Source organism: Dipodomys spectabilis, unplaced genomic scaffold, assembly GCF_019054845.1.
Source record: "Dipodomys spectabilis isolate Male_0828 unplaced genomic scaffold, ASM1905484v1 ptg000092l, whole genome shotgun sequence".
Classification (NCBI taxonomy): domain Eukaryota; kingdom Metazoa; phylum Chordata; class Mammalia; order Rodentia; family Heteromyidae; genus Dipodomys; species Dipodomys spectabilis.
In genome coordinates, this window is record NW_024870769.1 from 514,763 (window position 1) to 533,643 (window position 18,881).

The 18,881-nt window shown below is 39.9% G+C and overlaps 1 protein-coding gene across 1 annotated transcript in view; it reads left to right on the forward strand.

The window, feature by feature from the left end:
* The window catches only part of Dnah11 (dynein axonemal heavy chain 11), a 274,358-nt gene that overhangs the window by 187,314 nt on the left and 68,163 nt on the right, over positions 1–18,881 (forward strand). Inside the window, exons 55-60 of the mRNA XM_042685047.1 lie at positions 1,377–1,610; positions 5,922–6,068; positions 11,481–11,594; positions 13,873–14,016; positions 14,743–14,925; positions 16,670–16,771. Of these exons, the coding sequence (XP_042540981.1) occupies positions 1,377–1,610; positions 5,922–6,068; positions 11,481–11,594; positions 13,873–14,016; positions 14,743–14,925; positions 16,670–16,771 (924 nt within the window). The remainder of the gene's footprint in view (positions 1–1,376; positions 1,611–5,921; positions 6,069–11,480; positions 11,595–13,872; positions 14,017–14,742; positions 14,926–16,669; positions 16,772–18,881) is intronic.

An 18,881-nucleotide genomic window follows, 5' to 3' on the forward strand; every position in this document is an offset into this window, starting at 1 on the left:
GAAAGTCTGTGAGACTCTAAATTCCCATTAACCACCAAAAAGCCAGAAGTTGTACTATGGCTGAAGCAGTAGAGTACCAGCCTTGAATGAAAAAGCTAAGGGACAGCCCTGAGTTTAACCCTAGTACTACACAGAGAGAAGAATATTTAGCTTATACGCATAAGTTGATATATTGAATTGAAAGACCCCTCCCTTTTTTATTATCTTCTACTTGAGGATCATAAAATTTGTATCTATAACTTTCATCTGTCTTTTGCTTTAAAAGCACATTACTTCAAACAAATCAATTTACTTAAGTCACTGATGAGAAAAGAGATTTCATATCTGAAACAATGCAAGACATGCCGATTTTATGCTTGCTGAAGGACTCACAGTAAGGTTGGAGAGCGGGCTGGATGTTTGAGTGTCACTCACAGCAGTTGGCATTTTCAGCAGCAGGAACTGGCCTGTCTGCTGCACCTCGCTGCAGCTTTGATGGTGCAGGCTGGAATCACTTAACTGTATCACAAGGCACTTGTGAGCAATTTTCCCCAAGATGCCTAAGCATTATTGACAACACTTTGGTAAATTATGTGTGACTTTCCAAAGAGTTGGTGTAGCTCATTTAATTCATATTAATTGATTTTTAGGCTTCCCTTGATTAATTGAACCCGGTTCATCTTGTACAGAATGCAATAAATAATCATTAAAATGAGGGAGATGTGACTCCACAGATTAAAAAGTTAACTACTTCAGAAGTCACTGAGGACGCTGAGGAAAGCATGGAGGAGACACCAGGATGCCTACAGAGTTTCTGTTTTTGTTTTCCTCCAAATGAGAAAAGAAATGGTGTTGATATTTTTTTCTCCCAGAGGCAGTGATTTGACATACCCACCCAGACTGTTTAATGTGGCTTCTCATTAAACTCTGTTTCTCCATTTTAGCTTTTCTGTTTCTGTTTCCCTGTTTGCAAGGTTATTGATTCCCTTTGTTTAAATTTGGCTTTGAAAAACTACAGCAGAACTATGTATTCCTCAGAATGTCATGTCTCTATCTCTCCATTTCTCTTTCACGTAGTAGATAGATAAAAAAAAATCAAGTGGTGAAGAACTGTGTTAGTGTTGTAAGTTGGCTTTTGGTGTTGGTACATAGAACACATAACAATCCTTTGTCTTACTTGGCAAGGAGACTGGCAGGAAAGCTGAATGCTTTATTGTCATTCTCTGATCTTCCTGCATATCTCTTAAGGATGAAATAAGTTTTCCTGGCTTCTATAATTTCTTCTGACTTTTAGGCAACAAATACTGCATAATTTGGTTGGTGGTTTGTTTTTTTTTAATCTGTGTCTTCTAAATTGCATTTTTAACTTGAGAGGCTTTCAATGACTTACATTTCAGCCCCAGCACAAGGATTCCATTAGTGAATTCATGGCACACGTTCATACCAGCGTAAACGAAATGAGTGCCAGATATTACCAGAATGAGAGAAGACATAATTACACCACCCCAAAGAGTTTCCTGGAGCAAATATCACTGTTTAAGCACCTGTTAAAGAAGAAACAACAAGAAGTAGCCCAGAAGAGAGAGCACCTGGTCAATGGCATCCAGAAATTAAAGACCACTGCCTCACAGGTAGGACCAGAGAAATCACAGTTCTTCCATAGAAAAATGTGTTTCCTTTTGAAACAGTGCTGATCCTGTTTTGATAAGATGTTTACTACTAAAATTTGCAGGTTGTGGGCACAAGAAACACCTAGTTACTGCTCCCTAATCTAGGGAAAGGCCATTTACTCTTTCCTAGCTGTGGAAAGGCCGTCTCTTGGTCTGAACATGTACAGGGCAGTGTGAGCTCATCACCCCTTCCTGTCTTTGTCTCCTCTTCTATCTCCTCCTCTTCCTCCTCTTCCTGGTCTTCCTCCTCCTCCTCCTCTTCCTCTGACTTCTATAGGGCTTTGAGCTTACAATCAGGAATCTCATTAGCCTAAAATGGTACTAGAATCTCTTGTCTCTGACACTCAATCCCCAGTGAGGGCATCATACCTGGCTCATGGTATGGTGAGGTCCCCAAATACAGTGGTTCTTTTCTTTGACCTTGATGTCTGCTCTGCTCCTTGGAGCCACTGGCTTTCTTAAATGCCATTTCCTCAGACATCAGATCCTACTACCTCTTTTTTTGTTGTGGTTGTGGGGCTTAAACTCAGGGCCTGGGCACTGTCCCTGAGCTTTTTCTCTCAAAGCTAGCACTTTGAGCCACAGCATCACTTCTCTTTTTTCTGGTGGTTAATTGGAGATGAGAGTCTCACACACTTTCCTGCCAAGGCTGGCTTCACACTGTGTCCTAGATCTCATATTAGGGTGCTAATCTCACTTGATTGTGAAAACCCAATCCAGATGCAAAGTAGGTATCCCTATTGTACTTATACCACAAGACTATGTCTTAGGTAGGAAACGGATTTATACAGAGCAGGAGATTGTGATTGGAAGCAGAGCTATAGAGAGGGTGTTTTCAGGGCAGTTATGATGAAATGATTTAAGAAGTTGCCTGAGCAGAGTACTGGTGGCTCACATCTGTAATCCTAGCTACTTAGCAGGCTGAGATCTGAGGACTGTGGTTCAAAGCCAGCCTGGGTAGGAAAATCTATGAGTCTCTAACCAGCCAGCAAAAAGCCAGGAGTAGAGCTGCTGTTTATGTGGTAGAGTGCCAGTCCTGAGCCAAAAAAAAAAAAAAAAAAAAGCTAAGGATAGTAGCTAGTCCTTTCTATACACATCTGATCTTGCTCTTCTTAGTCCTATTCCCTTCTTTTCTGTTCCCCCTTCCTATCTCTGTTTGCTCTCATTTAAAGTAAAAAACCTCTTTCCATAGCAGTGAGTATAGTAGGTTTGCTGAGCTCCTAGCTGCAGCGCTAAGAGGATGACAAAAGAGCTCAGTATCCATCACACGTGGCTGCAATTTGTATCCCTTTGAATGGTGTCTCAAGTTGAACCTGTTCGCTCTGTTGTCACCTAAGCTGAGCTCTCTATACTGAAGGGTATGGCAGCCCTTGGCAAGGAAGGAAAGACCATAGCCATCCTTCCACAATTGTCTTTTCCAAATGACGGATTGAAAGGCAAGTGGTGTGACATCAGTCGTTCCAAGAGGTGGCAGCATGCCATTGTTGGTGGTATGCTTCCTTCCTTCCTTCTCTTCCCTTTTCTCCTCCTGCTCCATCCTCTCCCTTTTCTTTGTTCCCCCTCCCTCTGTATTCCCTCTTTCTCTTCCCCCCTCTTTCCCTTCCCTCCTTTTTCCCTTCCCTCCTTTTTCCCTTCCCTCCTATTTGCCTTCCCTCCTCTTTCTCTTCCCTTCCTCTCTCCCTCCCTTCCTTCTTCTCTCCCTCCTTCCCTTTCTTCTTTCCTCCTCTCCATCTCTAATCTCTCCCTTTCTCCTCTCCCCCTCTACCTCCATACCCTTTCCCTTCCTCCCCCTCCCTTGCTTCACCCCTCCCTTCCTTCCCTCCTTGTTCCTTTCCCTCTCCTCCTGTTCTTCCTTTCTTTTCTTCTCCTTTTCCTTCTTCCTTTCTTCTCCTTCTTTTCCTTCTTCCTTTTCTTCTCCTTCTTTAACTTCTCCTTCTCCTCTTCCTCCTCCTTCTCCTCTTCCTTCTCCTCCTCTTCCTTCTCCTCCTCTTCCTTCTCCTCCTCCTCCTCCTCCTCCTCCTCTTCCTCCTCCTCCTATTCTCCTCCTCCTCCTCCTCCTCCTCCTCCTCCTCCTCCTCCTTCTTCCCTTTCCCTCCCTCCCTTTCTCCCCACCTCTTTTTTTCTTTTGTGCTGTACCGAGGCTTGAACTTAGGGTATAAAGGCTAACATTTACCTTTTTGTTCAAAGCTAGCCCTCTACCACTTGAGCCACAGCTCCAGTTCCAGCCTCTTGGTGGTTAATTGGAGATAGGAGTCTGAAAGAGTCCTGCTTGGACTGGCTTCAAATCATGATCTTCATTTCTCATTATCCTGAGTAGCTAGCTAGGATGAACTCAGGGTAACCTGAGTATTGGTTATCACAGATGGCTGTAGTGACATTTCTCCCTAGATCCAGCTTTTCTTCCAGAGCTTCAGTTCCTGGATATTTTAGAGCTAACTGCTGCCTTAGAAACTGGAATTAGGGATGAATGTCATAGTTCTCCCTAGTCTCTTGGATGATTCTTTTGACTATGGCCTTACATAAAACTAGTTTTAATGGCTAAAGAGAACAGGGAAGCAAATGGCACTCTGAAAAGTTACCCTGAGTTCATAAAGAGACGAAACAGGCTCATGTGAAAACATAACACAGAAGCGGCGACACAGCAGCTGTGGCAATCTCTCTATGAACAGCCAGCCGTGTCTGTGGGACTTCTAGGCTCACTTAAATAGAGCACTGGGATGCAGCTTTATAAGAGGAAAATCCTGCCTTGTCTTTATTAAATGAGTCAAAATAAATGGCTAAGACTGTTTGTTGAATCTATGAATATATGATTTTTAGGGATTTTTTTTCTGTGAAAAGTAGAAGAGAGAGCTAATTGTCACAATCTTATATATTTGGGGGGACTGACTTACAGTTTTTCGCTAGTATTTTACTTCTCTTTGGTTTACACGATCAGTGTTATCTAAGGAAATTAAAACTGAAAAATGGGTGGAATTATTTATTTTAAGTTTTTAGTTTTGCTAATACTAGGACTTGAACTCAGGACCTGGGCACTTTAGCTTTCTCACTCAAGGCTGTTGCTTACCACTTGAGCCACATCTCCACTTCCAGCTTTTATATGTGTGTGTGTGTGTGTGTGTGTGTGTGTGTGTGTGTGTTAACTGGAGATAAGAATCTCATGGATTTTCCTTCCCCATTTGGCGTCAAACAGCAATCCTCAGTTCTTAGCCTCCTGAATAGCTAGGATTATAGGCATTAGCCACCAAGGCCTGCCTCAGAATAGATTTTTTTAAACCTAAGGCATGTTGTTGCCTCCAGTGTTCTACAGAAGCAGAGTAAGGTTGCTCAGTGGTAGCCAAAAGGAGGAACAGTACATCTGTGTGTGCATGCTGAGCTTCTGGCCACACTTCACTAATACCCACAGAGAGCATTTAGTTTGTCTTGGTAGGTGTTAAGCTCCATATTGGATTGTCTGCATGGGCCTAAACTAAATGCCAGAGAAGGTGAGAAAAATCAAGAGGGCCATTTTGTGCTAGGTAAGAAGACATAGGATCTGGTGGTGGCTGCTTCAATATACTACCACTTTTTCTGCAGATAGGTAAAGAGAGCACTTGTCTTCAGTTTATCTGAAGCTCCTAGCAATTTTCCATTAGAGAATACCAACCATGGCTCTTCCAGCTCACCAGGCAGCATACTGTCTTGAGCCTGTGGGGGATAGATGGGGTGATCTAACTTCTGTTGGTTTTTCAAGTCCAAAGCATAAATGACAAAAATGTACACTTCTACTTAGAACTGACACAAATACAAAATGTTTCCTATAAAACCATCGGATAACATTGATTATTTCCTCTTATATGGGGAGAAATAGGGCTACATTTTTGCAAATGAGATGGCAATAAAATCAGAGTAGAAGCCAGGTACAATAGTTCCCACCTGTAATCCTAGCTGCTTAGCAGGCTGAGATCTAAGGATCATAGTTCAAAACCAGCCCAGGAGACTCATATCTCCATTTAACACCACCACCATCAGAAAAAAAAAAAAAAAAAAAAGATGGAAGTGGAGGTGTGACTCAAGTGGTATAGTGCTATCCTTGAGTAAAAAAAGCTAAGGGCAGCTCCCAAACCATGAGTTCAAGCTCCAGTACACACACATGCACATGTACATGCACATGCACACCAGGGTAGAAACAGTTTAACCATTAGGGATCCCAGAATCCACACGAAAGTAATAAGCTGTATGTGTTATTTGTTGTTATCAGTGCAAGTTATTCAAGACTACTGACTTTTTCTGCAGGTGGCAGATCTGAAAGCCAGACTTGCTTCTCAAGAAGCCGAGTTGCAGCTGAGAAATCATGATGCTGAGGCTCTGATCGCCAAGATCGGGCTTCAGACAGAGAAAGTGAGCCGGGAAAAGGCCATTGCCGATGCCGAGGAGCGAAAGGTCAGGCTAATTCCACCATTTAGAGTGCTGAGCTATATTTAGCACAAAATAAACCTTTGTAGGTGAACAATTTTGAACAACTTCCTCTCCAGGGAGCATCAAGTCTAAAGAATGATTATAGTTACACATGTAACAGCATTTCACACCATGAGTACCACTTGACCTTTCTTTACATTATGCATTTTCCCAACCTTTTAGCTCTTTAATGCTATGAAAGAACAATAAATACTGAGCTCATTCAAGCATATAATGGATGTGGATCTTGAACATCAGGCCTATTTGTAATACAGTAAAGGTCAGAAAGTCGCCTCTGAGGTTTCTAAAGGTTTCTAGTTTTTAGGCAAATTGAACAACTCCATTGTTAACAAAGCCCATTCTGACACTTTGTGAGATGGTTTTCAAATTTTGCATTTTAATAACATAACTGGAGTTTATTATTAAATCCTAAGCTAAATTTGTTCTTTTTGACTTGATTGAGGCCCTAAGCTTTCTGTATTGTGTTTTATTGTTGGAAACAATTACCTTTAAGATTTATATAGCTTTTGCTTTCTTCAGGCTCAGGTTTCCAGTAATTCTGAAATAAATGCAACTTTTGACATCTTCTTTTACCAAAAACTTCAAGGGCATATGAAGATATATTTTGTGTATTGTATTTCTCCAAAGGAATAGCATAGGAAACAGAGATAACTAATAAATAAAAATTTTAAATGATTTTTTATATATATGTAAGGTAATTTTTTGAATTTTATAGAAAAAGATAATCAGAGTCTAAGTCATTAAAATATAAATTACTGACACTCAGAATCCATAACCATTATGCCACGATCCTTGCATTTTAAGAAACTAGAAAAATGTGAGTTTCTCCTGTAGTGTTGTCAGCCATTTATGTATACTCAGGTTGTTTTCCTTCTCTTTTTTAATGTGCCTTCAGCATATTTTATTTTGCATTACTAATGCCTTGAACACTATGCTAAACATCGAAACTTTAAATAATAAAAAAAGGTCCATTTTATTTGAAGCCAAAGACAAGCAAAGTAATGGCCAACCAACTTAGAATTGCTGATTTTAGTAATGAGTGTTACCATTGAGTTTCTGACAAGTGCAGAAAGTGTATTATCATATTGAGTAGCTATGTGTCTCACGTGGTGTCATTTTCCTAGGCTGATTTCACCCAGAGGATGCATTGAGGTATCACACCAATGTGTCATGTTCTCATAATTATTGTATCATGACCAATCTCCACCCCTAGGGAGATCTTGAAATTGAATAAGTACTCTAGAGATACTTTCACATTTTTTTTTTGTAGGTGGATTCCTAAGATACAATTACCTTAGAGAGGACGAAAAAGGTTTTGGCAAATTAGAACTCATTTCCTGGTTGTTTCTAGAGCTGCTTCAAACATACAAGGCACACACTATTTTTCATAATTACGTACCAAGAAGTAAAATAACACTTATCACTTGGTTTATGCAGCTTATCTAATCAGAAATGTTGAGTGCATGCACATATATTTTAAATTGTGTTTTGATTTATTTTTTTTTGGGGGGGGGTGTTATGTACTGTACTGGGCTCTTAAGAATAGTTACCAAACAATATGTATTTAGGTAGTTTATATTACAATGGAAAATCCTGACAGGACAGAAGTAACACATTAAGACATAAGATAAGTTTGATTTAGTGATCAATACTCTGGTAAAACCAAATAGTTTGAATAGAAGGAGCAATTTTAAGTTGGTGATGGGCAAAGATGCTCTCTTTGTAATCAAGCCATGTGAAACTGAGAAATTAGCACCAGATTACATGCTGTGACTCGCATGTGTCACACATTTAGCAATGTACTAGATGCAATACTATTACTAAAGGGAGGAAATAATAAACTCTTTCTGAGCCTGTAAAATTAAGCTCCCTAGGCTTAGGAGGTGAGCAGTAATAAAAACTAATGCTGCATGGCTCACCAAGAACATTGCCACATTTAATGTGACTACACAAATGTTGGGCTTAGAGACTGTCTTGTAATGTGTCTTGACAGTCTAAGTGGAGAAGTAGGTTGAAATAGTTGCTTCCGATTTATAAAATAATCTAGGGCCAAGTACACCACTCTTGTTGGCCATGACTTCAAGTCATGCAAGCACCACAAAACCTGTGAAAACTAGTTCCATCTTTAAATTTGTCAGTTCAAGTTCCAAAGATTCTGAGAATCCTGTGGTCATTTTCCCAGTGCTCTCCACCTTGGTGGGGTGAGTAGCAGCGCCTCATCAGCTGAAGTGCTGATGCAATCTCTTCACAAGTTAGACCACCCTGCTTTTGAACCAATGTCCACTGTTGGCTTTTGAGTCTGTTTTCTAACTATGACTGGGCCTGGAAATTTTATAAATCCAGAGAAAAGAGAAGAGTACAAACAGTATATGTTTTTCGGGGAGGGGGCACAATAATGATATGTGGTAGATTGGGAGGCATTAAACAGATTGATTTTTCACTCATGCCAACCACTCACACTTCTAATCCTAGCTACCCAGGGATCTGAGTAGTAAGTAGTTAATTAGTAACTAGATCTACTGAGATCTGAGGATAGTAGTTTGAAGGCAGCACTGATAGAGGAATCCATGGGATTTTTATCTCCAATTAATCAGCAACAGACTAGAGCGGGAGGTGTAGTTCAAGTGGTAGAGCACCAGCCATGAAAGAGCCAAGTAAAAATGTAAAGCCTGAGTTCAAGCCCCAATACCAGCACATATTCCCTCCCCACCTCCAGATTGATTTTTCTCCCAGTTCTGGGGGCTGAGGTCAAGGTCACAATATTAGAGGTTGGTTCTCCTGCGGCCCTTCTTGGCTTGCAGATGGCTGCCTTCTTGCTGTGAATTCCCCTGACCCTTCCTCTGTGAGTACTCATCTGTATTGTCTCTTGTGTTTCCAAACTACTACTACTACCGCAAAGGATACTGGGCAGATGAGATGAGGACCTACCCGCATGGCTTTTTTTTCTTTTTACTTTCATTGTCCCTATTCAGGCCCTACCTCCAAAGAAAACTACATTCTGAGATACTGGGAATTAAGGATTCCACAGATGAGTTGTGAACAGACACAACAAGCGCTTTTGAGGAGTTTATTCCCTGTGATTATCACAAAATGTTAGGAATGTTAAGTAATGTTAATTAATAGATGGCAGATGATTTCTGGTGTGCCCAAGAAGTGGCAGTGTCTCCAGCGCTACTACCCTCCATTGTAGAAGAAAGCTCAGAAATCTGTGAAGCTCTTCCCGTTCTGCAGGCTGAGCTTTGCTCACTGCTCTCTTTGAGTTAGCTCTTTGAAGAAATTGCATTCTTACCACATCATTGAGATGCACAGCATTTTTACTACTCCAATTTCGTTGTACCTTATGGGAAAGGTATTGGGAATAAGAAATAAGCTGGCCAACCTAGAGTGTTTTCTTATTTATATTTGTGGAGTTTTATTTAATTTTTATAATTAATTTGTTTATAAAAATTATCTATGTGGGTGTTATTCTTTAAGTAGTGAAAGAGTCCAAAGAAAAAGAGTTGAGGAAGAATGACTATCCCAGGCTCACAGTTATAGAATATGAAAGCAAAACAGCTGCCTACACATCTGCAAATTCTAGCTATCTCGGTGGCTGAGATATAAAGGATCATGGTTGGAGACCAAGTAGGGCAAACAAATTTCAAGACTCCCATCTCAACCAGTAGATAAACATGGTGATGCAGACCTATCACCCCAGCTACATAGTAGGCTGAGACAAAAAGTTTTAAGACCTTATCTTAGGTGGCATGCACCTGTCATTCTAGCTATCATGGGACATAGGAGGATCAGGGTTCATGTTAGCCTGGGGGAAAAAAATGAGACCTTATCTCAAAACAGCAAAAAGGGCTGGAGGCATGGTGCAGGTAGTAGAACACCTACCTATCAAGTTCAAGGCCCTGAGTTGAATCCCCAGGGCCATCCCTACCAACAACAAACCTACCAACAACAAAAACTGCTGAAGATTTCTCCCAATGCTGAAAACCTTTGATCCTAAGTATGAAATAAAACGATTTTTTTAAGTGGAGCCATTCTTCCTCATGGAAGATAGATAAGCACCGGGCAGTAACTCACTCGCTGGCACACACTTCCTTTCATCTCAAGCACACTGAAAACGTGTTCTCAGAGTCTGCATGGTTCACTCCTGGCATCGCTTAAGGGTTGTAGTTTTGGAGTGTTTTTGGTAAGCTTGCAGGGTTTTCTTATGTACATTAACAGTAGCTATGCCTATGTTAGCAGGAGATCCTGTATCTACCCTGAACCAATTATGTTCATAAAAGGGGCAGTATACAGCAAAATAATGGTTAATCAGGAAAAGGGCAATTACTGCTAATAAAGCTGTACTAGACAACATAATTTGTTGTGAACGGTGTTTAATTTTATGGTATGGTTAAACCTGTTCATTCCAAATCTAGCTGAAGAAATACACTTTTGTTCACACTTTACATTCCACAATTACCATCACCTCAGGAACCAACCCCCAGTGGGACTGAATCCTGGTGCCCAGTGCCACAATGTGAAAATTCTGCTGAGGACTGGAAATCCATTCTCATGTGCCATTCAAATGTTATAGGTATCCTAAGAGGAGAAGAGTAAAATTCTCCTATTGGTTCCATTTAAATTTGAATGTCTTGCATTCAAATCATAAGGCTTTGGGTCAGGAGGCTCAGTGGTTGTCATACTTCCATAAGCCACAGACAGATCTGGGGTCATGCACCAATGGCTTCTTAGCAGGTCCTTGGAGAAGCCCATAATTGGTCTTCATAAAAATTGTGTCTTCCTTATATATAATCCATGACCACAGTTGAGCAAAAGAGCTTCACATCTGTTTTTGTTGTTGCTGATTTTGTCTATTATTATTGCTTCACTTTCCTAGATATTTGCTAGTTGTTTTTGTTGGTGGTGGTGGTTTGGTTTGGTTTCACATTTGTTCTTAAGGTCCAGCCCACAGCACTTCTAAGCAAATGTTAGCAAAAGCTAGATAGTTGTAGCAAGAATATCTTCTGGTCAAGGTTACTGATCCAGCCTAGATTTCCTCTGGTGGGAGAACTCTGGTGCGCCACTCTGAAGAAAACTGAAAAGCAAGACTGACTGACTGCTAATTCTTATATTGCCATTAGTGGAACTTCAAAGTTAATTGAGTCATACTAGGAATGTTTTGAGATTTGAATCTATTTGATTTGTCAATGTATTTTGTATGTGTTTACAAAGCTTTATACATACTATACCTGAAAAAAAATTAGTCTTGACAATACTTCTTCAGTGCTTCAAAGTACAGGCTAATGAATGATTTCAGTGTGTCCAACCTAGGTCAATCTACACTTTGTAGAAGAGATCCCTGATGTAATTTCTGTTTGTGTGTTTTTCCTCTCTCCTTAGGTGACTGCCATTCAAATTGAAGTGTCCCAGAAACAGAGAGAATGTGAGGCTGACTTGCTCAAGGCGGAGCCTGCGCTGGTGGCTGCCAAAGATGCGCTTAATACACTTAACCGGGTAAAGACCATTTCTCCACCTGTGTGTTTCCTCAAAATAATAGTCAAAGGTTATTAGAGTTTCAGTTACTTAGTAGATAGTAGAACCCATGAACCCCACAAGTTTTTTTTTTCCTTAAGCAAAGAAAAACCCATAGATTATTGAAGTTTAAACCAAATCTTTGAGGCCCTCATCATAGTTCAACTTTCCGTTCTGGAATATTCTGATGTACCCAATAAGCAGTACCATAGATTGTTGAAAGAAGTGACATTGATCAAAACACATTGTATTTGTAAACTGCTTTTTGAATGGTAATTCCTCTGTACCACTATTTAAAGGTAATAAAAATATTTTTTAAAAAGAAAAGAAAAAAGGAGCAATACCATGGGATGAATTCAATTGTTAGTTTCTGGATTTGACCCCAAACCAGTTTTCCATAAAACATAACATCACAAGTTAATGCAATGTTCTTATAAGGCTTTTGCTTTACAGCAAAACAATAATCGTACCGATAACTACAAAACCAAAACCAAAGAACAGAAGAAACAACAATCTCCACCATTTCTCCTAGCATTGTACTAGTAGTACGAGATCTCACTGGGCACTCAGATTCTCAGGAAAGACATAACCTGTGTTTTTCAAGAGGGTACCAAAAGGGAAAATGAAGTGGTGGGTAGTTATCTTAATAGCCTGTAGCCAATTTCATCTTTGGTTCTTCCAGACGAAGATTCAACTCTAGAGAGCAAAGGAACTAGATTTTTTACTTCTCTTCTGAGAAATATTCAGTTCCTTTTCTGAGTATATTTTTTAGAAGACAATTTTGACCAAAAGAAGAGTCTTATAAGAAGATTTTTAAAGTATCATCATAAAACTTAAAACATTTTAAATAATGTAAATGCATCATGATAGATCATTGCACATTTCAATATTCTATGGCTATAACATGGTATTTTTAAATGCTAGCTAGCAACATGAAAAATGTTCATAATAAGTGAGAACAAAATGATTGTATAATGGGATTTATCATATGACTAATTTTTAGGGTAAGAACATTTATATAAGTAGAAGAAATTAGAAAATAATAGAGGAGTAATTTGTAATCTCTGATTTATGGAATGTTTTTCTTCATCTTTATCTAAATTTGTAAATTTTCTCTGAATAGATTGCTCTTTTGTCAGATAAAATAAATGGATGTCACTGAAAATACAAAACTGAGTGTATTTATAAGTGATTAAAGAACCTTGTTCAGCCTCTTTTCAGCATTAGCATGTCTGAGGAATTTGCTTTTGTTCTTTCATGCTCCTTCCATATTTTTTAATCATTTATGAAGTAGTTCTAGTAATGGAACAATTAGATTTGGCATTTGATAACATTTTGTGAGAAAGAGTAGATTATATGACACATATAATACCATAAGAAATAGTTGGTTATTTGTTTTTGGTTTTAAAATCGTGTATCATAAACCTTTATGTACTTTTTACAGGTACTAACTTCTGCCCCCAAAGTATTTGCCTTGGTTCTTACAATTTAGCTCTTAACTCCATTATTGGATAAATCAGTGTATGCACTGATGTGTTAAATGTAGTAAATAAGTTTGGTCTATATGGACCCTTCCCAGTTGATAGTCCTTTCCGTATAAAGGAAGAAAATACTTCTTGTAAAGAAAGAAAGCAAAACTAGGACATACAGAGCTAAGGAATTATATTTATGGGAGGGCCTGCTTCAAATGCAAGTAGATTACATCACACTGGCATATGTGACAACCTGTATATTGACACAATTTCCTGGCCTTGGTATACAGGACTTATCAAATGGGTAATTTGTGTGTGTGTGTGTGCATGTGCATGCCAGTCCTGGGACTTAAGCTCAGGGCCTAGGCACCGTCCCTGAGTTTTTTTGCTCAAAGCTAGTGCTCTACACTTGAGCCACAGCTCCACATGCAGCTTTTTTGGTAGTGAATTAGAAATGAGAGTCTCATGAGCTTTCCTGCTTGAGCTGACTTCAGACTATGATCCTCGGATCTCAGCCTCCTGAGTAGCTAGGATTACCAGTTTGGAGAAAAAAAAATTAAAGGCAAAAAAGGGTAATGATGTTTCCAAAATACCAGAGAAGTATCCTGCAACAACTGAACCCCCTGAGGTCCCAGGGTAAAGTCCCCAAGTGTCAAGGAATTGTCACAGTGAGACTGGTGTGTTGTTGAGAGGTGGGAGAACTCTAGAGACAGGACAGGCAATTTAGCACTTTGCTGGAGCCCTTCTGACTGACTGTTGTATATACATACATGTGTACTCTTCCTCAGGTGAACCTCTCTGAGTTGAAAGCCTTCCCCAACCCCCCAAATGCAGTCACCAATGTCACTGCAGCCGTGATGGTCCTTCTGGCTCCCCGAGGCCGAGTGCCCAAAGACCGAAGTTGGAAAGCAGCTAAAATCTTCATGGGAAAGGTATCAGATGTATTGTGTGTCCTGACACCTTCTGTGGTTATGCTTCATAGCAAAAGAGGTTTATGTGTAAAGAAACCATTTCTGTAGCTGCTGACTGAAATCTACCATTGTGTTTCAGGTTCACAAGGTTTGCTAACAAAATTGGAAGTGAGCTCAGGGTTAAGGCCTTCCTAAGTCATGGCCAGCAGGTAGAAGATTGCTAATTCTTTCCAAAATTATGAAAGCATTTAAGTGTAGGAGGGAGAAAATTACATAGATTTCTTAGGTTAGAAAAAATGTTTCTAATATACATGGTGAAGCAAAGGGGCCTTTTTGGGTATATATTTGCTATTTTTTTCTTTTCTGCTTTTCTTTTCTTCAAAATGTGAATCCCTCCTGTGCCAGGACTGAATATTTTACCCTGGGATAGGAGAGGTTTTAAAAGTGTCCATTGCTAATTCTAACTTCATGCTTTAAAGACTGGAAAAGTCAAACAGTAGGATAAGTGCAGCTTGCCAATTTTGCCTTTGTCCTGTGAGCCCTGAAAGCTAGTTTTCACTTTTGATCTTGGAATTTTCTCTGCAGCCCAAATGGGTTCATGGCAGTAACTCTCTCTCTCTCTCTCTCTCTCCCTCTCTCTCTCTCTCTCCCCCCTCCCTCTCTCTCCTCTCTCTCTCTCTCCCCTCTCTCTCCTCTCTCTCTCTCTCTCTCTCTCTCTCTCTCTCTCTCTCTCTGTTTGCTGTACAGGTTGACGATTTTTTGCAAGCTTTAATTCACTATGACAAAGAGCACATCCCAGAGAACTGTCTAAAAGTGGTGAATGAACAGTATTTGAAAGACCCGGAGTTCAACCCAAACCTGATTCGCAGCAAATCTTTCGCAGCAGCTGGCCTCTGTGCTTGGATCCTCAACACTGTTAAATTCTATGAGGTATCATCAATCCTTAACTGATGCTTTGTATCTTCTACCTGCACAGGGCCATGAAACACCAATTTCTAGGGCCACAAAAATTATAATGAGACTTTTTTTTTTACCTGAAGAAGGGTAGATCTAGGAATAAGACATGAGTATGTCAGAGTTAACAGAATTCTAAACAAAATGAGTATTTGAAATATTAACAACAGAATTCTACAAAATGAGTATTTGAAATATTAACGTTTTTAGGGTAAGGTGATTAGCTACTGTAGATCAAAGAACATTAATTAGTTTGATTTGGTTAGATATGAAAACTTATTTACCTATATAAAATATATCTATTTACATGAAGCCATCTAATTTATGTTGATCTGAAAAAAAATCTTCAAAGCTGAATTAATATTGAATTGATTCCCTGCTCACCAAGCAAAAAAATTTATATGGTCTTTATTATAGGTATAGAAGATGAAGAAATGAGCATTTATTTGTGCTGCAGATGTTTGCTGAGCCAAATTTTACACTTCGAGTGATTTAGATAGATCATCTGCTGGGAGCCAAGGATTCACACCTGTAATAATAGCTACTCAGGAGGCTGGGATCTGAGGATCGCGGTTCAAAGCCAGTCTGGGCAGGAAAGTCTGAGACTCATCTCCAGTAAACTACTCAGAAAAAGCTCAGGGACAGTGCCCAAGCCCTGAGTTCAAGCCCCAGGACCGGCACAAAAAAAAAAAGAAAGAAAAGAAAAGAAAAAGGAAAAAAAAGATAGATCATCATTTCACATAGGCATTTAGGTCTGAAAAGTTCATTACTGGCCAACTGTGTCCCAAAGTCTTTTGCAGAGTACTGGATATAAAGGGGAGCTTGGTGTGAGCAATGACTGAAGGAATGATCATTTTGGAGAGTTGAATATCCTATTCAAATACAGGCGTATCCAGAAAAAGCCAGTTATATAGTCAGTGTCATTCCCTAAATGATTTCAGGTTTTATCCTAGAACCACAGGAGCAGGGCTCTTTGATCTTTCTTTCTGATAGTACTTAGAGCTTCACAGAGGAGATGTGTGGGAATATAGCAGCGGATGTCTAGCCTCTTGCATCCTAAATGCCTGAGCAGTTTCATGTGTTCATTGGCACAGTTTCATGTGTTCATTGGGTGGAAAGGAGCATAGAGCTAGGCCGGAGTGGTGGTAGCAATGTGTTATTTTGCTGTCAGATAGGAAATGAAATTTAATTTCCTGTCTCTGTCTCTCCCAGGAGGAAAACTAGTCCACCCAGGTTCTCAAACCATCCATCTGAATAACACAGGCATAAGGTAGCCAGGAACTGAGAGAAGGAAGTAAATGTGGATGCTATTATGGGATGTCTCCTGAGTAGATTCCTCCAAGTTTCCTTTCTGAGCTCACAGAATGTCTCCACAGTTTCTTCCTCTAAGACTAGACCTCATCTCACCTTTAGTTATATAGTTCCTGAACACTGCAATTTCTAATGATAAGGATTATTGCTACATTTCGTGACAAACTGATCTTAGTATCTGAGTGGTATTTGACTGTATGACATTTTATGCAATTACCTGTAATGCTGATTTCCAGAATAAGTAACTAGGAGAGTAGCAGAGAAGATGTAGAAGGCTATGTCTGCTCTATTCCACAGAAACAAACAGCAAACTGATTCATGGATTAGAGATTTTACAGATGTTGAGTGATTGCTTGGTTCCCTCTGCATCTGCTTTGCATTCTGAATTAATACCCATGTGGATTTTCAGGTCTACTGTGACGTGGAGCCCAAACGCCAGGCATTAGCACAAACAAACCTAGAACTGGCTGCAGCAACAGAAAAACTAGAGGCTATTAGGAGGAAGCTTGTGGTAAGTGCAAACTGTAATGCTTAAGAGGCTCCCAAAAGCATGGTCCACACTTGCACCTTATGGTCCTTCCCACCTTCAGACTGGGCCCATCAGAGTCCTACCAAACAGAAAGAAACCTCCTCTGTCATGACTGTATCTACCTATGTACTAATTGTGCCAGTATTTCTTAGCTGTTGCACACATGATTGGAGGCAATCATGGCTTCTGTACATTAGACATTGTCACAGTCTGATACTAGAAGGAAGAAGGTAGCTCACCATGGTGGAAAATGAGGCACCTGCAGCCAGACTTAACTGCTCTGCATCCTGACTCTCCTGTTACTGTTTTACCCCATGCAAACAAGTTAACCACTCAGAGCCTCTGTTTACTCACCTGTGAAATAGGTACAGATTGAACACCTCTAATTCTAATACCCAGAATCCAAAATCCAAATACAAAATCCAACATTTTGGATTTCAGCATTTTAGGAATGCTGAACCAGTAAAGTCTATACAAATAACCAAAATCTGAAAAACTCCAAAATCTAAAGCACCAACCATTTTAGGTAAAGGGCCCTCAGTCTGGGTCATAATAGCATTCCCTGCTTAGATAGGATTAAATGAGCATTTTGTATTACTTTTATACATATATGTGTGTATATATATATATATATATATATATATATACATACATACAGTATATAGTATAGAAGAATTTTCTGGGGCTGGGAAGGTGGCTCAGTGGTAGAGCACTTGCCTTGCATGCGTGAGGCCCTGGGTTCAATTCCTCAGCTCCACATAAGCAAAAAGAAAAAAAAGCCAGAAATGGCTCTGTGGCTCAAGTAGTAGAGCCCTAGCCTTGAGCTGAAGAGCTGAGGGACAGCGCCCAGGCCCAGAGTTCAGGCTCCACAGCCAGACCAAAAATAAATGAATGAATGAATGAATGAATTTATGAATTTACCATAGTGCCAGTCATATGTCGATTTACATTTATACAAACTTGTCATTCTGATCCAGTGTTCTAAGAACAAACTTGACTATATGTACTATATACTTCCCTTCAGCTTAAAATAGCTAGAGGAGTTTCTGTTGTCCCCACTGTTAATCCTAATAGACTGAAGTCTTCAGTCCATCCCTCAGAGCAGCCTACAGGTGGTACTTCCTAAATCCTATTTCCATGGTGTTCCAGCAGGCAGGACAGAAGTTTGAGAAAAAAAACATGGCTCAGGAGCAGAGGTTGGGAATGGCTGATATGTAGATGATGTAGGTAGAGAGATTACTCAATGGATGTGTGAAAAGCAGTGGGGACTGGGGTACATCTCAGGCCATTGCAGTAGCCTACACTCTAGCACTCAGAGGGGCCATGCAACTATACAAGGTTTCCTATGGAATAAGGCCTGCTTATATCTGAGATGACTGCATCAACGTTCCAGAGCAGAGCCCAAGGCCCTGATTCCTTGACTATTACCAGAAAGGGATTAATTTGTTAAGGTAAGATGGTCAATACTCTACAAATTTCTCCTTATGGCATGGATAATTTGAACGTCTCTCATAGTAATTCATCCTTATCTTTTAGGCTACTTGTGCTATTAGTCCTTCCTGATCATCACTCCTCACCCAAGTGACATGACCACAATCTTTCACAGTCCCATCAGTCATACTCCTCTAATACCACATTTGTGGTTCAATAAAACCCAGGAACTGGTAGGAAAAGTTTAGAGTAAACATAAGTAACTATCAAAATGATATCCCATCAATGGTTAAAACTTTTACTGTCAATTTGACTAAAACCTTTGGGGAAATATTTTTGTCTATTAATGGCTTCATGTAAATACTAGAATATGTTCAAAGGAAAAGTAGTGAGGATGTTGCAGAAGTAAAGACATTTTGGGCTATAAGTAATGCAAGGCCTTTCCACATACCTAAAGCCAAAGAAAGGTGACTTGATGATGGATGGCACTGTGACCACATGTCTGGAGAGAGAAGAGTTTCTCATAGAGTTTTCATGGCAGGATTGCCTATGTCCCACCCTGCTTCTTTGTATGAGCCTTTCCTCTGCCTTTGGTAGAACGCCGTCTCCCTCTAAATGGAACCTCCGTCCTTCCCAGATGTGCGAATCTTCCCACATCCTC